This window comes from Sander vitreus, chromosome 1 (genome assembly GCF_031162955.1).
Source record: "Sander vitreus isolate 19-12246 chromosome 1, sanVit1, whole genome shotgun sequence".
Lineage (NCBI taxonomy): Eukaryota > Metazoa > Chordata > Actinopteri > Perciformes > Percidae > Sander > Sander vitreus.
The window spans coordinates 36,081,845-36,103,449 of record NC_135855.1 but is presented as its reverse complement, the minus strand read 5'-3'; the positions used below and the strand labels follow the sequence as shown (position 1 = coordinate 36,103,449).

General features: G+C 41.6%; 1 protein-coding gene across 7 annotated transcripts in view; it reads left to right on the top strand.

The window, feature by feature from the left end:
- Positions 1-21,605, top strand: part of nav2a (neuron navigator 2a) — a 251,632-nt gene that overhangs the window by 196,534 nt on the left and 33,493 nt on the right. For all 7 annotated transcript variants that reach the window (XM_078253816.1, XM_078253792.1, XM_078253800.1 and 4 more), the window contains 2 exons: positions 2,094-2,216; positions 20,603-20,732. In XM_078253816.1, coding sequence (XP_078109942.1) covers positions 2,094-2,216; positions 20,603-20,732 — 253 coding nt within the window. The remainder of the gene's footprint in view (positions 1-2,093; positions 2,217-20,602; positions 20,733-21,605) is intronic.

Genomic DNA, 21,605 nt, shown 5'->3' with positions numbered 1-21,605 from the left:
CCTCAAGGTGACTTTGCTTTGGGATGATGGATGCTTCCACTAATTGGCAGCTAACCCCCCTCAGAGTGGATCCTCTGTCAGAGTTGTATCCCACCATTGTTCACCCGTCTACTTTGTCTCTCTTATTGTGAAAATCTGCGTCACCAGAAATCTTATATAAGTGCAGGAAATTATGTTTTCATTGCTTCATCTGTCTGATTGATTGTGTGAATCTTAAAAAAACATAGGTATTGATTTGGTGGTCCATGGATCCTTTGATTTAGCTTTAGTGGTAGTCAGGAATGGATTCATGATTTCTTATCTTAAAAGCAATTTCAAATGCGTGACATAATACCTTAAAAACATATAATAAATACAGCATTAGACATAAGAACACAAATAAATGATATAAACAATTTTGGTAATAACTGATGAATACCTATGATTCATAAAAGCAGCTGAGAATACTAAAGTTTTTAATCTGGATTTAAAGGGAGTCAAAATCAGGCAGGTCCTCTTTCTGCTGGATGTTTGTTCCAGCTCTTTGGTGCATGGTAACAAAATGCTGAATCTCCTTGTTTAGTTTGGACTCTGGGTAATGGTTAGCAGACGGCTACCAAATGACCTGAGAGAGTGGGCACAATCCTTATACTGCATTCATGTTCTGGTGAGAAAGTACAACATCTGGTACTTTCAGGTTTGCTGCTAAAACTGTATGCACATGCTGTTGGGTACAACAAATCAGTCCCAGTGTACTTTATATCTGTTTTATATCACCACAGTGAATTGTTACCCATCGCTGCAGTTCCCCACAGCTCTGCAGGACGTATTAGGCTCTTTCAGCGCAGTGTTTTGGTTTTCCTGCCTGCAGACTCGGCTCTCATCAACCTTATTTTCAGCAGCAGCTGGTTTTGTGCACTCAAGTGGCCAATTCATAACCATACTTACAGCTGTAAACACTGTAAAGGCCGCAGTTTGTTCAGCATCTGCGCAGGTTTGCTCTCTGCTGAGTGACTTCTGGTTGCCGTTGCAGTTTCTGTCTCGCAGCTCAGATGCTGATTCAGTTTGACTGCAGGTTACACAAAGGAGCTCTGTGTATAAGAAACACTGTACTCTGTGTATACTGTATATACATGTAGGTATAAATGTGTGTGCGTGCGTGCGTGCGTGCGTGTGTGCTCATTTGCCTCTTGCTGAGATCCACACAGAGATAACACAGAAAGTGTTTTAGTGGTTGAACTCTTGCTGGGCTTATTTTTCTACTCGCTCAACTGCCGAAACAGAGTCATCACAGCCCCACACAGAAAGCATTCACTGTCTAAACGGTCCAGCCTCAACTTTAAATCAGCAAACATTTCATTAAATTACACCTGGGTTAAATGAGTCAATATTTAGTTCCATTAAGAATCTCCTCCACGAGTAAATGTTTGGGGAATTAGTTGGTGTTGTTTTAGTTTGAATGGGAATGTTTGTTTTAAGTGTTCAGGGCCTCAGCATCTGCTTCAGACTGTAACTGCTGCTAACGGCCAGTCTCTGACTCCAACAACCAATAAATCGAGTCCATTCAAATGTAATTTTCCGTTATGAAATGAAGGGAAGCCTGCACTTACACACATATAGTGTATTTTTAGCTTTTTTTTAAAATAATGTTCAGCTACTCAGTCAATCATAATATCCCAGCCCGGAGTAGATGTGATGAATGGCGATATCCTCGTTGTGGGAATAAAGAACAGACTCATCCTCTGTCTACTGAGCTGCCACTTCTTTTACAGACCACTGTTGTTTACCACTGGCCACATGAGAGAAATGTGTCCTCAGTCCGATAGTTTGCTGTCTTCGGTGTTTGTTAGGGAGCTCTTTGCCAAACATTTGGCCCTGATTAATGAGAGCTTTGCTTCGACTGGAAAACTAGATGGATGTGGGTTTCTCCTGATCTATTCACAACTAAAGCAGCTCTGAGAAGAAGTAAAAGAAGAGTGTGTTAACTGTGGCCAAGGTCTTAGACAAAGTGTGGTACTGCACAACTTCAAATCATCCTCTCTGAGCCCTTTCATTGTGTGCCTTAGAATTGCTTTATGGTCACGATATCTAACGTGCTTTGTTGTGTTTTGCAGTTATATGACTGATGGAGGTTTGGGTCTGTACACGCGGCGCCTGAACCGCCTGCCCGATAGCATGGCCGCCGTCCGAGAGACACTCCACCGAAATGCGTCGTCAGGACAGGGAGATGCTGACAGGTAAGTCAGAAACATCCTAAAGGGAAATGTCACCTGCTTATTCTCTTACACTTTGAAATGACCCATCTGTGTGATGTTCAGTTAGTTTCAGGAGTAATGTTTTGATTCGGTGTTGCGGTTTACTTTTTGGAGTAACCAATTTCCCTCAGCTTGCTTTGTCCATCTCTACTAATTCAATTTAGAAAGTAAACTGGTCCACACTCAGAGGAGTAACAGGCACAAATGTGTCATTCGATGCCTTCCTTTCAGTGCGCAGGCAGTGCGAGCCTGCAAAGATACAGCACATTTTAATTTCTACGGACCTTTTTACTCATAAGTGACTTATTTTTACCAGTTTACCTTCAATGGGAATTGCAGTTTTTTTTTTTAAACACACCAGATTCCAATGTATTGAACTACAGTACTTCTACTGATTACCTACATTTCCCAGAATACCTTTATTCGCCTCCTATTAAACATGCTGAACTTGGTGTGTTTGTTCAGTTGTGGGAGTTTAGGCATAGACAGTAAACATTGTTATCCAATGACGTTGTAGGCATGTCAGGTGGTTGTAATGCTTCCTGTCTGTTTTCTGCTCCTGTCAGTGGAGAAAAAAGAATTTAATTATTTAATTATTTTTATCACACTGTCTTGTTTCCTGGAAGTTTAAATTCTGTTAAGTCTTCCTTTGGTGCCACCTGCCTTGGTTGACATACTTGGGGGTTTGAAATGGTGTGTTTATGGATGTAGATGGAAGTCATGAAAAGGTTTAATGTCGCAGATTTGCACTTAAAATGGAGCTAACACACAATATCTTGAGCAGGCGGTGTATAGAGCATTGAAACAAATGGAAAACTGAGAAACCGCTAAAACACCATGATATCCTGTCGATTGCTTAATATCTTCATAAAATAATATGCATCTCTGTATTTCACAGAATGATATTGCAGAGGTTTTGCTCAGACTTGTACCATTACTACAGGATGTGATATAACTGAGCTTTGTACAATACACCACACTGCTGACACACCGACTGATCCGAAATGTTGGAGAACAGCAGTGAGACACGTGCATTTTTGTTGGTATAATCTTGGATATATTGGCCACAGCATGTAATAAAGTGAGAAGATTAAGCATTTGTGTATCAGTGGGACTTTCCAGAGTGCCCCGTGTCAGCGTGAGGGATTCTGTGTAATGCTGCCGTCTTTGTCCTGTCACAGAGATGGAGAGGGATTTGGTTCCTGGCTAATTGACAGACGGAAATGGATGAAGGCCAAGCAAAGCCCCACCATGTTGCACGATGGAGATGGATGGTGGGGAAGAAAAGAAAGAGAGAGAGAGAGAGGGGGGGGGGATAAGCTTGATATGAAGATGGACTGCTGGTTGGAAGAATAAATAAATGAGTGAGCGGCTGGGTGAGACAAAGGAATGACTGGTCTCCTCAATATATCATCAAATGGAAGCTTTTATTGAACAGAAATGTACCAGTTTCTTGTGCTTTATTTCGAGAAATATTCGTCATGTGAAACAAAAGCTTTGAAGTCTTTTATCGGTTTGAAACTGTTTACACACAGACAGACATGCCGGTGTGTTTTGTTGTAGTCTTGAGTGCTTCAAGCTGCCTTTTTCCGTAAATCCTCAGGTGTGGCTAATTTCCTGTCCTCCAGACTTTTGACCTTTGCCCTCTCGCTGCCTTTTACCCGCAGTCCTTCACATTAAACTCTCCCAGCCTTTAGGTGGGGCTTAACACAAACTGTCCCTGGACTCACCTTTCCTCTCACCTTCTTTCTTTCTCTCTTACCGTGCAGGACTTTGGCTCTCCTATCACCTTTCATTTTCCTCTCGCTTGTTTTGATTAGAGACTGCAGCGAGTGGAAGAAACTGCAAAGCCATTAAATGATAAAAGTTGGGGGATTCCTCTTTTTTTTTTTTTTTTCCGTTGGATTTTTTTTTTTGCTTTCATGTTTCCGTGTGAGGTTTAATTGACCCATGTAGGCAGATGTTATGCTTCTCCACAAACTTCACATTTCTTCCCTCATGATCTTCAGTCAGCTTCATTATTTCTTTCATATGATTAAAGAGAAGGGCAAGGAAAGAGTTTTAACATTAAGAGGGGATGAGGTGACTCCCCTCCTCCCGACCACACCTCCTCCCCCCTGAAGGAATGTCTGATAAATGCGCTTACTGCTTTTACTTTGGGATTAATTAGGAGAGGGGGAAGCGGCAGATAAAAATGCATTAGCATAACAAGCGGAAGCAAGTGCAGCTGGAGGGTAAAGAAGGGTGACTGGTTTTCTGTTGTAAAAGATGAACCTAATTTAATACATGAGACGGGGGTTAATGGTGCAGTTTGGGGAGGTGGAGGGGGGTGAGCACCTTTCTCTGCACATTTCCTACTTTTTGTAGTTCGTGAGTGTCAGAGGTTCTGAGCTCAGAGGTGTGTGCGGTCTGTATTTGCTCTCTAGGTGTGTGTGACCCATCTATAAACATGCTATAGTTTAAATTAGGGGAGGGAATCACCTGAGGCCTCACGATACGATATTATCACGACACGAGATTATCACGATACTTATGTCACGATACGATATTATCACGATACTTATGTCATGATACGATATTGTCACGATACTTATGTCACAATACGATATTATTGAGATTTTTTTCCAAAATTTTTCCCAGTTTCAAATGATGTCCTCAAAAGGAAACTTAGTCAACATCTGTTTTATCTAAAAAAAAATACATTTCTGTTTGTTCATCTCTCTTCAATTATATTGCTGCAAATGGGATTGTCAAGCAGATAAACATATAATAATAGATTGATAATTGGCGTCTGTGTATAGATACAGTATTGCCACGGAAAATATTGCTATACTATGCTGTATCGATTTCCCCCCCACCCCCCCACCCCTAGTTCAAAGGCCTTTTTACGTCTTCTGGTTTGGGATGCAGCCGAGCCTCTCAGAGCTGGTGGGGAAGTGTGGGGGTGGGGGAAAGGTGTTAGGTTTCTCCGTGGCATTGGGGCAAAAAACCCTGTGACCCCTGGACGATAGGTCACAGGCTTCAAAAGGGTCGAGGTTCACAGTTAAGAGTGTTCCTAAAACTGTTACGCCTTCACGCTAAAACCCTCCAGATCAGACCAAACCTGCACTAATGAGGAGCACAAAGGATGCAACTAGAAAAACACAGCGTTAAGCGGCATCTCATAGGGCTGTGCAATAAGAGTAAACTCTTATTTTGTCTTGTGTTCTGAATGGGAGAACAAAAGTTCAATGGGAAAAGTATTTAGGGAAATGTCACAGTTCAAGGTGTTTTCACAGTTAAATTTTTAACTGTTTATCTGTTTTTTAAGTTTCATGATTGCAACATCTTTCCAAAAGTCAATGAGTAATCGTGCTAAATCATGACTTCAATATAGACCAAACTAATCGTTATTGTGATTTCTTTCCCCCCATAATCGAGCAGCCCTACCATCACATCAACTGAGTTAGTGACTGATGTGGCAGTTCACGCTGATCAGTGCTGCTGATCTGCAGCCCCTGTTGGAAGTGCAAGAACTAGTTTTACTAACTGTCAAATGTATGTAAAGCAGTTGGTGGAAACCAGCAGCAGAACACACTGACTCATGGGACAACAGGCCCTGCGAGGCAGAGTAAATAAGTAGAAACAATAGAGACCAGGAGCTCTGTGTACGTGTGTATGTGTGTGTGTGAGCATGCTTATCCCTGTCATTTATCTCTGCAGCAGGAGAAAGAGGAAGCAATCCATAACCGCCTGTCTTCAGATTTGAATTCTCATTGTTAAAGCAGACAAAGGAGATGTCTCTGTGGTGTGAAACCACTGTAGCGGTGAGTGTTAAAGAGACACCCCCCGCATCTCCTCCCTTCTTGCTGAGGCGTCCAAAGGGGAATGTTGCACAGACAAGAGAAGAGAGCACCACATAAACTACTCAGTTTCGGGCTGCTGACTGATGCTTTCACATGAAAACGAGGTGGCAGGATGATAAAGGACCCTAGTAATGTTTTACACATTTGTGTGAATGGTTTATTTCCCTGTTCTCTACATTTACTTGCTGGTACAGTCCCTTCTTTCAGAAGAAGTTTGAAGAAAAGAAGAATGTGCTGCATGAAAAGAAAACAAGCAAGATAATGAATTATAGTATATATAGTGTATATAATAACAGTAGGGGTGCAAATCAAAGTTTTATCACGATACAATATTATATTGATTCTTAGGACAACGAAACAATATTTACTGATATCACAAAGCCTGCCACGATACGATTTGGATTCGATTTAGGGGCCTGCGACCGACACCAGACCATACATAAGCCCAATTGACACAATCAGTTACATTTATATATATTTACAAAAAGCTAACTAAAATATGATTGGACAATTTCATTACTAAGCTCTTCCAGACATTTAAATTAAAAACAAACTACTCAGTTTGTGATTGGTTCCCGCAAATTTGAGATATGGCAAAGTTGGTGTTTTCATAGTTGGCTACACAAATTTGTTTGTGCGTAATATGCAAAATTTTTATCCTATCAAAATTCTTTTTATTAACTTTTTGTCAGGCCCATCTGGAGATATTACCTGCCAAATTTCGTGCCAATCGGTCGCCCGGTCTAGGAGGAGATCGAAAAAGTAGGTTTTAGAGAAATTGTGATAGGCAAAAATGGGCGTGGCCTATATCAGGAGATTCAGCTGGATCCAGGGAACGCGTGGATATGTGTATTTTTAATGTGTGATGTACGGTTTGGGAGTTATAGGGCCAAACGTGTATCTCTGCTATAGCGCCACCTAGTGGTGGAAGTTTTTTTGTCTGAGGACCTTGTGGAGTTTTGGACCAGTCCTGAAAATATATTTTCCCCCATATATGGTTTAGGCTGTAGTCGGAGTTTTAGGCGGAGAAGAAAAATAATAATCCTTAGAAAAACAAGCTCTTGCTACCGCCGGTTCTTCCAGACTCGGGCTTGGACCCCTAAAAATAAACACACAACCTCAAGGCGATAGACCTAACCATGTGAATGCAAGTAGCACTGTAACAAAGGTGGGTCATGTTGGGTAAAGGCTGATTCCAAGAGGTCTGACAATAAGCAGCTCAACACGAGAGGTTTTAAATCAACATGAGACACGCAATCGAGCTCCAAGTAGTCCAATCATCATTCATTTGTTGTACCAGAGATATCAGTACAACAAATTAAAGAGAAAACAGCAGAATTACTTAATGTCATAAAACATACTTGACAACACAGAATATGCCAAAGAGAGACTCGCTTCTTACAGTATAAACAGTATTGTTCCACTGACAGATACACCTTCCATCAGCAGGGGTCTGTTAAAACACTAAGACAGCTGTAACTCACTCTAATACCTTTTAATTGTCCTTCTCGTTATCTTTTAATTGTAGATTTAAAGCCTTTTGTAAAGTCCTTTAAATTGCCTTGGAGTTTCAAAGGCAAATAAACCCGAGTAAACTTGGCATGCCTTGCCTTTGTGGTACTAAGCCTCGCAACACTAGTCTTTTAAGTCCATTAGCACTGCATATAAAACCCAGCCTCCTTATTTAGTTCAATGATCCTCTGGCAAAAAAAACAACAACCTGAAACTAGAACATTTACCGCAGAGTGGTGTCATTCGGCAACCTTCTGCATTGGCCAATCAAATACATGCAAGCACCACATTCCTGGTAGATTACTTTGTAATGTGAATTGTGTAATTCTACTGTGATAACTTTCCAGAATTGTAAAATCCCTTCGCCCACTATTAAGCCATTGTGCAGTCTTTTGGCACCTGATAAACTCAAACTCATAGATCTATTGCTTAAACCGTCCTGCTCGATGGTGTTTTAATTCCCCAAAGTCTCCTTCCAGGCAGCGCTGCGACCGTTCTAACCTTAAGTTACTTCAAAGTTAAAGTCCTGACCTTTGACTTTCTTAAATTTTATTATTACTAGTACAGAGCCCATTAAAAATGTGCCTGTTTGGAACGGGCGATTGCTTGGCCTGTGATATTGCTGCTTTTAGAATGCTTCAAAACCAAATTGTACCACAAAATTACTGACAGAAGGACCCCCAAACCACTTAATATGCAACTCCACTGTAGCCTATAGCCTACTACTGACTTATAGTGTAGGCTATGTCTACATCAGAGGAAGATATTGTAGGCCTACCTACTACTGTATTTACCTGACAGAGAACGGGGCAGATTCAGAATGTAATCACAAAATATCACAATGAAAATGTGGAGTAATCAGACATTAGCGTCATGGACTCATGGCAGTGCGCTACCCACCTGGCCTGTTATGAGAGCTAATCAGCACATATCTGCATTCATCAACCACCAGAACCGGACCATTTGTGTGTGTGTGTGTGTGTGGAGAGAAAGAGGTTTTAATTTCCGTACAGGTTTAGTGGCTTGACGGTGAAGTAGGGGATTTGATTTGCGGGGGTATTTTGGCGACGGTAATGTTATTAGTGTTGTAAGTTAGCAGTAGACTTAATTAACCCGACCCAGGGTGATGTGTCTGCCCGGTTCAACTCTGAGATGTGAAGGAATAATCTCAGAGATTACGTTATGTTCTGCCAGCTCACAGCAATTTAATAGATATAAATGCAGGAAAAGAGTCAAAGGCTGTAACAAATTGTCGTTTGTTTATTCAAAGTCAAAGATAGTCCAAAGTTGTGCTACTTTGCACATTTTTGTGGGTCTGAGGTGTATTTCACATTTTAGCTGCCAAAGCTCCGCTGCTTTCTTCGACCCTCTCTGTGTCTGGTCCTGCGCTGAGCTCAGTCAAGGGGATAGCTCCTATGGCGCCATTTTGATGCTAACAAGCCATCACCCGCCGTTAGCGTTGCATTGACAGCCATTCATTTTGGCGCCACTTTGACAGCGAATAACTTTACCTCTGAAGCGTTTAAAGACTCTATTTGTCCATTGTTTATTTCTAAAGAAACACGACAATGTATAAAAGGCTCCATTACCTTGTATCTCACGTTATGGCTCTGTAGCAGGTTTTTATAAAAATAAGCTAACGATTGTGTCATAACCACGGGACTTTCTGTCGCACAGTAGAGGAATTACCGTACAGTACAGGAGAAGCTCGCAGGCAGTTTGGACTTACATTAGCTGTTTAAGTTTAATTACTAATGTTAACTAGCATTTTAGTTAGCAATAATTAGCCTGTGCCTATGTTATCTCCTTACGTATACCTACACTCTCCGTCTCTGCAAGATTGGGAATGATTGAGATTTCTCTTGGCACAGCTACCAGAAGACTTACAACTTTCAGACAGGTTGCTCACGTCATCTATGTCTTTGAGCTCAGTTGGCTGCGCAGTAACGCTCAGCGCTCACCGGAAAAGTGCTTCTAATATCCTTCACTGGTCTCTGTCCAGAGCAACGAGATCTGTTGGTCCATTTTATATATGTCAATGCGCTCAGTCAGTGAGCAGTGTGAGAGGGGGAGCGGCCAACAGCTAGAGCGGCAAAAGCCAGCGTGTGCTTCTTTTACCAACGATATCTTTTGCATTTCCAATCCAAACAATGTCAAACTTGGCACTGCACTTACTTGTGCCCGTAGCAAGACACCTGTCAATGGACTAACGGTTCGAGAGATATGCGCATAACACACACACTCAGACAGACAGACCAGTTCCTACAATTTATAGATAGATTATGATACATGTTCAGATTATTTTGTCTGCCCCCATTATGTGGAATCACTATACAACTGCAAGTACAATGGATGTTGATAAAACTGGAAGGTTTTAATCCCACCTGCAACAGAACAGAAACAAGTTGGCCCACAAACACACGCACACAGGCAGACAGACAGACAGACACACACACACACACACACACATGCCCCAAGCCCCAATATGTTGCCTCTCCTGTCTGGACTTGAGCAGGTTCCCTGTTGGCCTCCGGTAGTAGAGGAGGGATGTTCTTCTCCAACAACACCTGGCCCTCCACCTGTTTCACCCTCTACCAGCCTGTCTCTCTGTAACCCCACCTCCACCTGCTCCCCTGGTATCCAGAGTGAATGTTGTGGTTTGCCTCCGGGCTCTCACTGTAATAATAATCACTCTCCTCCCTCTGTTCCTGTCGTTTCATGAGCCAGCGATCTTGTTCCCCAAAGAACCAAGAGTCTATTTGTATGATAATCAGACACACAGGAACACAGCTTCATCTGCACTTTGACACCCCACACACACACACACACACACACACACACACACACACACACACACACACACACACACACACACACACCCCCTCCAAAACCTCCATAAACATGTTGTACCCAGTCCTGCCCTGCTTGGAGACATTAACCTGTCAGTGCTGATCGCAGCTGGTGTTTCAGGACTTCTCTCCAACACTAACCCTGCAGCGTGTGGGTCCCAGTCTGGTGTTAGGCCTCGGCTTCACTTTCCATGGGTGTTTGGTTAATGATGGCAAAGGGGAGCAGGGTGAGTTAGTGTTGGGTTACCAAGACCAGTGGCACCAGGGCAAAAGTCAACCCTAAACCATCTGTGGTTGTCAGATAGTGCACTTGCATGATTTTCCTCTGATATTTTTTCCGTTATGATTGCAAGAAAAGAAATTGTTGCAAAAATATATGCAATTCTGGAGTAGTTTAATAACCATGTTTTTGTCCTCAGACCTTCAAAAGGTAGAAATCAACCATTTTACTTAGTTTCGATGCAGTGCACATAAGATAATAACTTTGTAGTAATTATAAACTATTCATTATCTCAAGGTTTGGATACATTGTCTTGTTTAGTGAGAACATTTTGACATTTGTCATAAAGTCACACTGCTTGACACTGCTTATCAACTTGCCATGCCAACTTACCCTAACATGACATAGAGACTTGCCTAGGAGCTGCCCCTGTTCTACTTCTGTTTTACTTCTGCGTTTTAAAGGCCGGTAGATGTCTGTTTACTTTGCATGCTGGCTATTGTTGAACAGCCAAAAACCTGGCTACCATGATGATAACGGACCATGATAACAACAGTAAACTGAGAGCACCCTGCATGCCAGGAAATGGCATCAGAAAGTAATCGACAGATCGAAGAGGAAAGTAAGAAAATTAGCTTTTCAAACTTCAAAAAGAACTCCAGTCTTACTGCAGCTAATAATGTGCTGTCCGTGATTAAATTGATGCAATTTAGGAAATTAGGAAATATTTTGTTTTATATAAATATATATATATATATATATCTAGCTCACATTCATTGAGAGGAGAATTTGTTAAACGTGGTTTTAGATACGCAGCCACACCTTTCCTTTGTCTGCTCTCCCCTTATCTTTTGCACTTATATACACACACACACATACACACACACACACACACACACACACACACATTAACTCACTTACACTCACTTACACTCACAACACACTTTATGCAACCAAATACTATTCCACAGATATCCAGACTCTCACACAGCATTTGACTCTCCTAGAATACTAAATACTATAAATGCCTCCCAGACACGTTCATACTGAAAGCAGAGATCTGCTGGGTCTCAGTTGTGTGTGTGTGTGTGTGTGTGTGTGTGTGTGTGTGTGTGTAATGAAGGCGTTCTGGGGCACACTGGCGCAGTCTGACCCACGTTCTATAGCAGTTTGATTCGAGATGTAAGGTCAAATATGTTCCCACGTTAATGGGATTCTCCCACACACACTCACATACCCCAGCTGTTGCAGAATGCTCTTTCACCTATACAAAAATCTCCATGTTGGTCATTTTAGTATTATTTGCTTCTTTTTTTTTTAAGTGAAAGAAATGTTTTCAATACAAATCAACAAAGGTTTTCTGTGAGCAAGCAGTGCTATTTTATTATTGAGCATTCAGCCTTAAAGGGCAGGTCTCACCAGCTTTAAAAGAGACACAGTCTTGCAGTTTTGCACCTTTGGCCAATAGCAAGACGTCTTGACAGCACTGGCCTTTGACAAAACAGCAAGTCCAAAATAGAAAAAGCAGAAGTAGCTGGCACCATCAATTTTTATTCAGCTCTCCTCTGTCAGAGTACAAACTAAAGAGGAACCGTTATGACAGACAGTTATGTGACAGGAGTTGATAAATTAAAATAAATGTCTTTTGAATGAACTGTTTCAACTTATTGGCCAATTAGAAACTGAGCAAACGAGCTTGCTATAGTCAGTCAAGTCAATTTTATTGATACAGAATACAATGTTGCCTTGTCATTTCAAACCTTGATTTGGATAAGGAAAAACTCCCCCCCTCCCCAAAAAAAACATTTAACTGATAATAATTGACAGTTAGCAATCTTCTTCAGAAACTCTGTATCGAATGAAATGATGTACAATCCTGAGAATATAATGCCTGTGGGAGTTTTGTTTTACAGTATAGAAAGTCTTTGAAACAGGTTGATTTGTATTGGAACAAAGTTGGAATAATCTAATGGCACTGGGAGATTTTGTTTCATAAGAAAAAGCAACAGTTGTAATAAGCAAATATATATGTGTAACCACATATAGAAGGGATTTGCTTCCCACATAGATGTGGGAGAAGGTGGCATTGATTAGGGTTGAGAGTCTTGATTGGAAAAGAAAAGGAGAAAGAATCGATGAGAAGTAAGCTTGTTATGAGCATAGAGAAACAGAGACAGAATCCTAAGAGAAATGATGTTTCCGTTGCCATGCATACTGTTTCAGCAGACCATCTTCCCCTCCTCTGGGCTTTTAACAAGCACACCTGCCTCGCCCCAGGAAACACACACACACACACACACACAGACGTGGGTGGGGCTCTCACTCAGGTAAATAAGGGTTTTTACTTCCACACATTCTCTTTTTATGCCCAACATTGCTGCTCTAACATCCACAGCTCTCTCTTGATCTTTGTACTCACTGTTCTGTCATGTTATTTGTTTAATCTTGTTTGTGTTATTCTGTTTTTTTTGTCTTATCTATTTGCTGTATTACTCAGCTGAAAGCAGTGAGATGTGGTATTGACCCACAGAGGGGAAAAAAACTTGATATGCGACAAAGTTTGAGGGTAGGATTTACAACCAGAAAGTCTTGATTGCAAAGTATATGAGCCTCAGCCAAGTGAGTTAGCCACAGAGCCAGCAGTTTTGGAAGGGAAGCACAGAGGGCAGAGGCTCGGTCCCATGTCTCTGGTCCAGTCTGGAATCTAACCCAGGCCACCAAGAGGAAACAGTAGATGGAGAAAGTAGAGCAAAGGAGCAGAGCATGTTGGACTTCAATTAATCTACAGTGAGTGGTCTGTGGAGCACTCAGCAGCACAGGGTAAGTTTTAATCCCACATACCTTACCTGACTAATATTTTCCGTGAGGTTAGGTGCGGGTGGGAAGTCGGGGAGTCAGCAGGTTCGTGCAGGTTGCAGCTTTAAAGTCGCTGGATAAAGTTGATTATCCACGTTTCAGCTGCAGGAAAGGCTCCGGGACAAAAGTCTGCATGTGAGAGAGATTTAATGTCATGGACTCTTGAAATGTAACAGGCTACAGACCAACATATTGGTAAGATTTTGTCCTGTTAGCCCCAAATTGTATCATTTGCATTTTCTGATTTGAACCCTTAAGTCACTGCTTTCCCATTTTATTTCACCTGAAATAACTTTAAGTTTGGAAAGAATCCTCTTAGTACTATCTAACATATCATATAAATATTCTGTATCAGCTTATTAATATTGAACTTAAGAACTGTCCGAACTGTCAGTAACCAATCCACATTTTCTATTATTACCTGGAAATCATTATTACTAAATGTGTTTTTGTTTCCATACTAAAAATTATGCAGTTTAGTGATTTTGAAGAGTACCATACAGCTTCTTCTACATCAACAAGTATGAACTTTTATTTAATGCAACATTTTTATGCTGTGTGACAAGAAATTTAATTCAGATGGAGAAGCAACTGAGAGCATCTGTGGAAAATAGACCAAAGAACAAAGTCGAAAAAAACCAAAGTGGCTCAACGTTAAGAGAGGAAACTCCTGGAAATGTTTTATTTCCTCAAAGTGGATCGTCATCTGTTATCTGGAGAAACTTATAAAGCAGGTTTCAAACCAGATGAGCATAAAATAGGGCAGATTCTGGCCAAAGTTTGCCTTGATGTTGTAGCTGCACTAATTTTTTATTATTTGGCCCCCGGGATCCCATGATCTCATGTGGTAGACCACAGACGTAGAGGTAGAAGTTACAGCCTTGTGTTTCATTCTAGCACTGAGGCGACAATGGGCTGGTTTGTATGCGCCATGTGTTTAAGTAGTGTGTCTGCACACACGTGAGAAATGCCACGCAGAAATTCCCAGTAGTCTCTTAAATTTTGCAAATTTTGAGCAGATGCAGCACGGTGGAGTCGTGTGCCTGTGCTCGGTGATGCGTGTCGCGCGTGTGATGAGTTTTTACCGTGGATCCGGGACCGCTGGTTGAACCTAAGGGAGTGTTTGTTTACACATCAAACAGAGCGAGAAAGAGACGAGTCAGAGGAAATCGGTTTGAAAGACAGGCAGCCAGATGGATCTAAATGTTTTGATAAATTCTCTCAGTGCAGATAGCAAATGTTTTCCCAAAGACAGGAGACAATAGGACTAGACACGAGAGAGGGAGGGAGAGAGAGAGAGAGACACATTCCTGAGTGTGTTGTCCAGTCCTGTCATTTCTCGTCAGTGCAGGGACAGCTGTGTCATTTCCTGGGCTGGAATGTGTCGGGTCCCGTCCCAGCGGCCCCTTCACTGCCTCTTTCGCCCTCACACTACGTATGCCCGTTTGGTCCTGACTGTTGTCTTTTGATAAAATCATAAAAAAAGATACATTTGAGCTGAACCTTGAACCCTAAATGTAGTCACGTTTTGGTGATTTTTGGCTACAATAATTTTCTGCTTCTCAAGTGTAGATTTGGTACATTTTCCCTATTCTGCTGTTAATTAACACTTTATGAGAATAATATCATCAACAACATCACATTAAATCAATCCGGTTGAGGTAATAAAGACACCTGTGATCATATCATGCTTCAGATCTAGATACCTAAGAGCTTGCATGTATTAATTCACCTTACAACACTGAAATAATTAGTTTTGAACCCAGCTGCGAGTACAGATACTGATGTGAGAAGATCTTAGCGTTATTCTGCTGCCTTAGTTTTCTGTTTTGTTGCTGTACATCACCTCTAAGTAGCCTAATTTCCATATGAATGTTATGCCAGTCTGAACACGTGGCATTCTGTTTTAACACTAAACAGAATTTCTCTCTGTATCTGTTATTTAGGTGATTGCATTTTGTAGGATGTTTGAATTGTTGTTCTTCGTTTTTATACAATTTGCTTTTTTTTTAACAACACAATATGATCATACCATCACTTGGGCTGAATATCAAACCTCAATACTTGTTACGTATCAAAAGCTGGCATTGCATATCTGTTCAGATTCACACGTTGTTTGATCAGATAGTCCTTGATTTATTTAAAAACTTTATTTAATTTAAGGAGGATGAGGAATTTATGGAGGAAAAGTTCTTAAACAGCTGCTTGTGTTTAGTCAACATTTGAGTTTAAGAAGTTTGGCTTCTTTTGTTAAAATGAAAAATAGCAGAGAAACATTCATATCCATTAGGGCTGTGTACTGGCAAGAATCTAGCGATACGATACGTATCACAATACATGGGTCACGATTCAATATATTGCAATATATTTTGATACTGTGCGTAAGGCGATATATTAGGGTTGTTTTTAAAGAATAATTTTAGAAAAACTAAAATTTAAAAACAGACATGATGTTCATAAAAGTCAAAGAAGTTTACTTTAGGTAAACAATTCAGTACACAGAAAATCAAACTGCCAGTTTGGGATTGTGGTTCCCAGGTTCTTAGTGAGCAAAAGTTTATATGCTAAAGTAAAGTAGTTCAGCCATAGTTACATTGTTAGCTTCTAGCAAAAAGTCAGGCACTGCTAGGCAATGTTAGGCAAGGACACTAGTGGTGTGTCTCAGCATAGCCATCTAGCGGTAGGGGGTTTAAACACAACATAAACGTGAACCACTCTCTTACATGAATATTTTTGAACGTAAAATAAAAAAAAATCGATATTGCCTTTTTGAAAATCGACACAGTATTGCAAAATAAAATATGGCGATACTCAAGTGTATCGATTTTTTTCTTACACCCCTAATATCCATCAAAGTAAGACATCAAGTATTGTTTGATATCAGTACCGAAAATCCGGTATTGGATCAACATACCAAAACATTTCAAACTATACCAAGCTCAAATCATCAAGATATGATTCCACTGAAAATTGATAAACGTTAATGTTGCGTTATGGCCTAGCCCCATAAGAAAAAGCTGTTTTCATGTTGTGCCATTATGCAAACCATCTTTACTGATAGGAATCAAGTGTTTTGCCTGTCTCTGATGGTGCTGATATGTTTGGGATAAAGCCACGACACCAGACCTCACCTGTCATCTGTGTCCCCCCCCCCAACCCTTAGGGCTGTAAAGTCAGAGAGATAGTCAAAACCTCCCCTCTTCCTCCCCCGCTCTGTCTGTCTGTCTGTGTGGACAGAGACAGAGATTTGGGGTTATATGATCCAGCTCCAGTATGAGGACCAGTAGTCGCCCCTCAAACACAGGAAATCCCCTTACTTCTGCTTAACGGCTCTGTTGTGGCCGCATGTCTGTGTGTATGTTTCTGCGGCACAGATCCTGTGTGCATGTGCCAGCGTTGGATGGGTTTTTCAGGAGGGGGGGGTTACAGTACTGCCGGGCCAACCAAACCATCGACCGACCACAGTCCCAAGGGACACACACAAGTAAAGTTAAACAAACACAACCACGGCTTTTTTCTCAGGACACTTCCAGACACTCCTATTGGCTGACCCACATGGTAGCTCTTTTTCTTTCCATTGGCCCCCTTGTCTCCCCCACTTTGCTCTTCTCTTTGGAGGTTTGGCCTCTGAACTCTGACGCTTTTAGGAAAACAGAAAAGCTTTCTAAAGGGACCCGGCGAGAGGCGAGGTTGCTCCCTGGAATGTCTTGATTTGGGTCACTTTTCCTTGTCCACTACTGTCCTCTCTGACTGGTTTACAGGCCTTTAAGCCTCTTTAGTGAGTGAAAAATGAAGTCTGTGCTTGCACTCAAAGTTTTAACTGCACACTCCAGCTGATTTAAAGGGTCAGTTCACCCAAAATCTAAAAAGCACCAGAAACAAAATCCCATTCACCCCCGTTGTAGCCTATTAATTTTGAGGCAGGAATCTGAATATCCCCAGAACGGTCTAAATGGCTAGATACTGTAGGCCTAATAGAAAATGAGTTTATTTTGTGATTTGGGTGAACTGACCTTTTAAGAGGAAGAGTACTGTAAAGAGCACTTCACCTCAACCCCTCAGTGTGATGATCTATTAGTTGTCGGCCTTGTCGGCCTGTGCTTGGCACCGCTTCCTCCCGCGGGCAGCCAGCAGTTACCGTCTCCTGTGATTGGCCGTAAAGGGCTCGTCGGTGCTTAACTGGCGGGTTGCTTTGCCAGCAGGAGGCTGTGGGTTGGGCCACGCCACTTGCCCTGATCTCTAATTAGCACTGGCTTGTCAGTTAGTCAGGGTGGATCTGTCTGGGAAATTGCAGTCTTGCACACGCAGACACACATACACACAAACCATAGCTGGGAAACACACAGGACAGAAACAGTGGGACGAGGATTGTCCTTCAGTTTTGGGGAGTTTGTCTGTGATCATGTGGCTTTGACTTGTGTTGCCGTTTGATTCTTGTTAGGCTGAAGTGGCTTATTTAGGGCTCGGGGTGTGTTTGCGTGTGCTCTATTAGTGGTGTGGCTGCAGCAGTGAAGTGGTTAACAGTCCCGGGGGAGGCTCATGTTACCAGCAGCAGGGCAGGTCCTTCCCCCTTCTCGCCCCCCCCCAGTTTCTCTCTCTGTTAGTCCAGAGAGAGACGAACAGTGCCCCAGGGATGAACCATCAGCGCAACGAGCGACAAAGGAGCTCGATCTAGGAACACTGCCAGGGCGAGAGAGAGAGGGCGAGAGACATTGACAAAGCTCAGTGTGTGTGTGTGAGAGAGAGAGAGGCAGACAGAGAGGGAGTGGGAGAGACATTTGCCTCTGTGAACTCTCTCAGCGGCATGAAGTCATGAAGCTTTCTGTCCAGCTTGGCATTTTCCCGCAGCGCTCTGGTTCCCACGGCAACCCAGGCACCCTGACCAGGTAGATGCATGTGTATGTTTGTGTGTGTATGTATATGTGTGTGTGTGTGTATCAAGGAAACTTGACCAAGTAGTAATGATGATTATATATGTGTCTGCTTCTTCATGGCTGTCCATATATCTTTATTTTCTGTGTGTGTGTGTGTATATATGTATGTTTGTGTGTGTGTGTGTGTGGGGGGGGGGGACTTTCCCCTGTGGCTGTTCGGACGAGCTGAGACGGTTGTGGTCACTCTTAATCTCTCAGCTCACGGATTCAAGGATGCTTTCAACTCTGAAACTCTGTATCTCCGCTCTGCTGCTGGTAAATCCAGAAGGAAGTTGTGTTTCCTCTCTGTTTCTGTTTGTCAGGTTGTTAGCAAGGTTGTTTGGCTTGAAATCTGCCAATGGCCAGCTGATTAGATTTTTAGTGGTTGATCTGAATCTGGGATTTATGCCATTCACCAATCTTTGTTTTTGTTTAGTTTGTAAAAGCTATAATTATGATGTTGTGTTCAGGTTCTGCTGGTGGGAAACATTCAGGACTTCCAAGTTGGCTGCTGAACGCTGTATTTACTTGTTTTCTTGCTTGTCTGAAAATCCAACTTGACAGATGAATGGTGAATGGGAGCTGATATGATGCGCTGGGTGCTTAACTTCAGTGCTTTTGTTTTTTTTGTACATAGTATGATGTTTCTGTATCATCAAATATTAAAAGTTGGCTTTGAATGCTTGGACACAGATGCTTAGACTCACTCTGAGATATTTCCTCATTTTTCAGGAAACTTAGTTGATTTTAGACTTTATTTTATTTAATTAGGGTTCTTGTTTGGCTGCTTGTGTTACCACAATATTTAACATGTTCATATTGCTCAAACTATTGTTTGGTATCAGTATCAAATAAACCAGGTTATCGTATTGGCACTAGTAACGAAGAATTTGAAACTGTTTGCAGACCCGCTGGTAATATGGTGATGATTATTATTAATTATAGTGTTTACACAATAAGTTGGTGAGTTGAATCCACAATAATAAAGTAATTTATCAAGCAAAGGTTATCTCTTTCCAGCTGCTCAAATGTGAGAATTTGTTGCTTTCCTTTGTTGTAAATCATTGATCACCAAATATCGTTTAGCACAGTTGCCTTTGACAATTTGAAGATTTTAGACCGAACAGTTAATCGATTTATTGGCAAAAAAAAGAATCAATAATTATAGTAATCTGTAACTAAAGCCCCGGCTGACGTGATAGGAAAGGAAGCGATGTGTGTGTGCTGTCATACAAAGACTTTCTTGACAGGTTTTTATGCATCATTAGTCTTAAGTGAACGGACCCCTGACCACTGTGAAAATACAGACAACACCACTGTGTGTGTGTGTGTGTGTGTGTGTGTGTGTGTGTGTGCAGCCAACCCTGCACTGGCCAAGACCATCAGCCTCCCTCTGGTCCTTTCAGAGTAATGTTTGCCAACTGGCAGGGCTTCCTGTCCTCCACAGACTCCCAGTGAATGCACACAAACACACACACACACACACACACACACACACACACACACATATTTACAGATATCCTGTATTAACTCCCGGCGTGTTTGCTCTGTTCAGATGGGTCTGTTTGAACAACTCAGAGACACACTGACATACACACTTATACACACAAACACACGCTGTGATGTCACCCCTCCGACAAGCCTTTGTTCATATGATAGACAGCCCCATTCAGCGTGTGTGTGTGTGTGTGTGTGTGTGTGTGTGTGTTTGTACCCAAGCTGAAAAAAAAAAGAGAATCACCAGGCAGTCAGAGAAGCCGGTTCCATTTTTTTTATTTTAGTTCCGTTTGGCACATTAGTTAATAGAATAAGTTTTCCTTCTCTTTTCTTTTCATACAAAGGCATACATTTATCAGAAATACAACTAGACAGAGCACTTCATACTTGCTGTCCTTCTAAAATAAAGTACACAGGAAAAAAGCATCTTTGTCTCTAAAGAGTTCAGCTGACTGATGCAGAGCAGTTCACAGTATAAAAAGCATCACACCTCACTGCTGTGTCTCTGCTGACCGTCTGCTAAGTGAATTTAATGTCTGTCTATTCAGAAAGGAATGAAACATGTTCCATCTAACAAGTGGACCCCCCCCACCCCATTCTCTCCACTCTGAAAGATGTATTGTTTAAAGAGTACTAAAGTGAACCTCTCTCTCTCTCTCTCTCTCTGTGTGTCCAGCTGGGATGACAGCAGCTCTGTGAGCAGTGGCATAAGCGACAACATCGACACAGATGACATCAACACCAGCTCCTCCATCTCCTCCTACGCCAACACGCCTGCTGCACAGCGCAAAGGCCTCAACACACAGGTAAGACCACACACACACACACACACACAACCATATTTCAGAAGAATATCTTTTTTTATGATTGGGCCCCAGGTTGGCATAGTAAGTTCCATTCATTAAATCTCACTCAACCTTTCCATATTTTATTAGAAAAGCGTGATGTACAAAACACTCTGGTAGTCATTTACCTAAACAGCAAATACGTAATATATCTGACAAAAGTTGGGTTTTAGTTAATATCCGTGTTTGAGTTTAAGCTCTGACGTGATTGACGTTTGTTGAAAGCTGATTGGAAAGGATTTGGATTCAATAAGTATATTCAATACTGTGTTCAGATTTTAATAAATTCCATCAAGCTGTAGTTGTGCCAGTGGTTGTCCTCTCCTCTGTCTGCAATAACATCAATAACCTCTGTCATAACAGTTGGAGATATCAGTGGTCTTTTTTCTTATTTAGAAGAAGATAAAGATGAGGATGCATTTTGTTTTATCATCATTTTGTGTTTATTTTCTCCAAATTGAATACTTGTTATCAGCGCTGCACTACGTCACGATATGCTGTCAGTGTTTTGATGCCCACATGAACAACTGGCGGTTTCTACTAGCAAATAATCACTATTACAAGCATCAGTGACTTTATTTAGGGCGTATTTTAGTGGCTTTGAGTGGGCCCCTGTTTATAGTGTTCAGGAGAAGAGATAGTATGTGATGTATTTGAGTTATCCGGAGCAACAGTTCATTTCACCTTCGTTCTGTGAATTAAATGGAAAATGTACAAATGTTAATTTGCCAAATTTCATATTGCATTGTGAAATGGTTTTGAAGAAATTTAAACTAGATGCATAAAGTGGTACACTGATGCAACCGTATCCTTCCACTCGGCCTCATTTCCCTA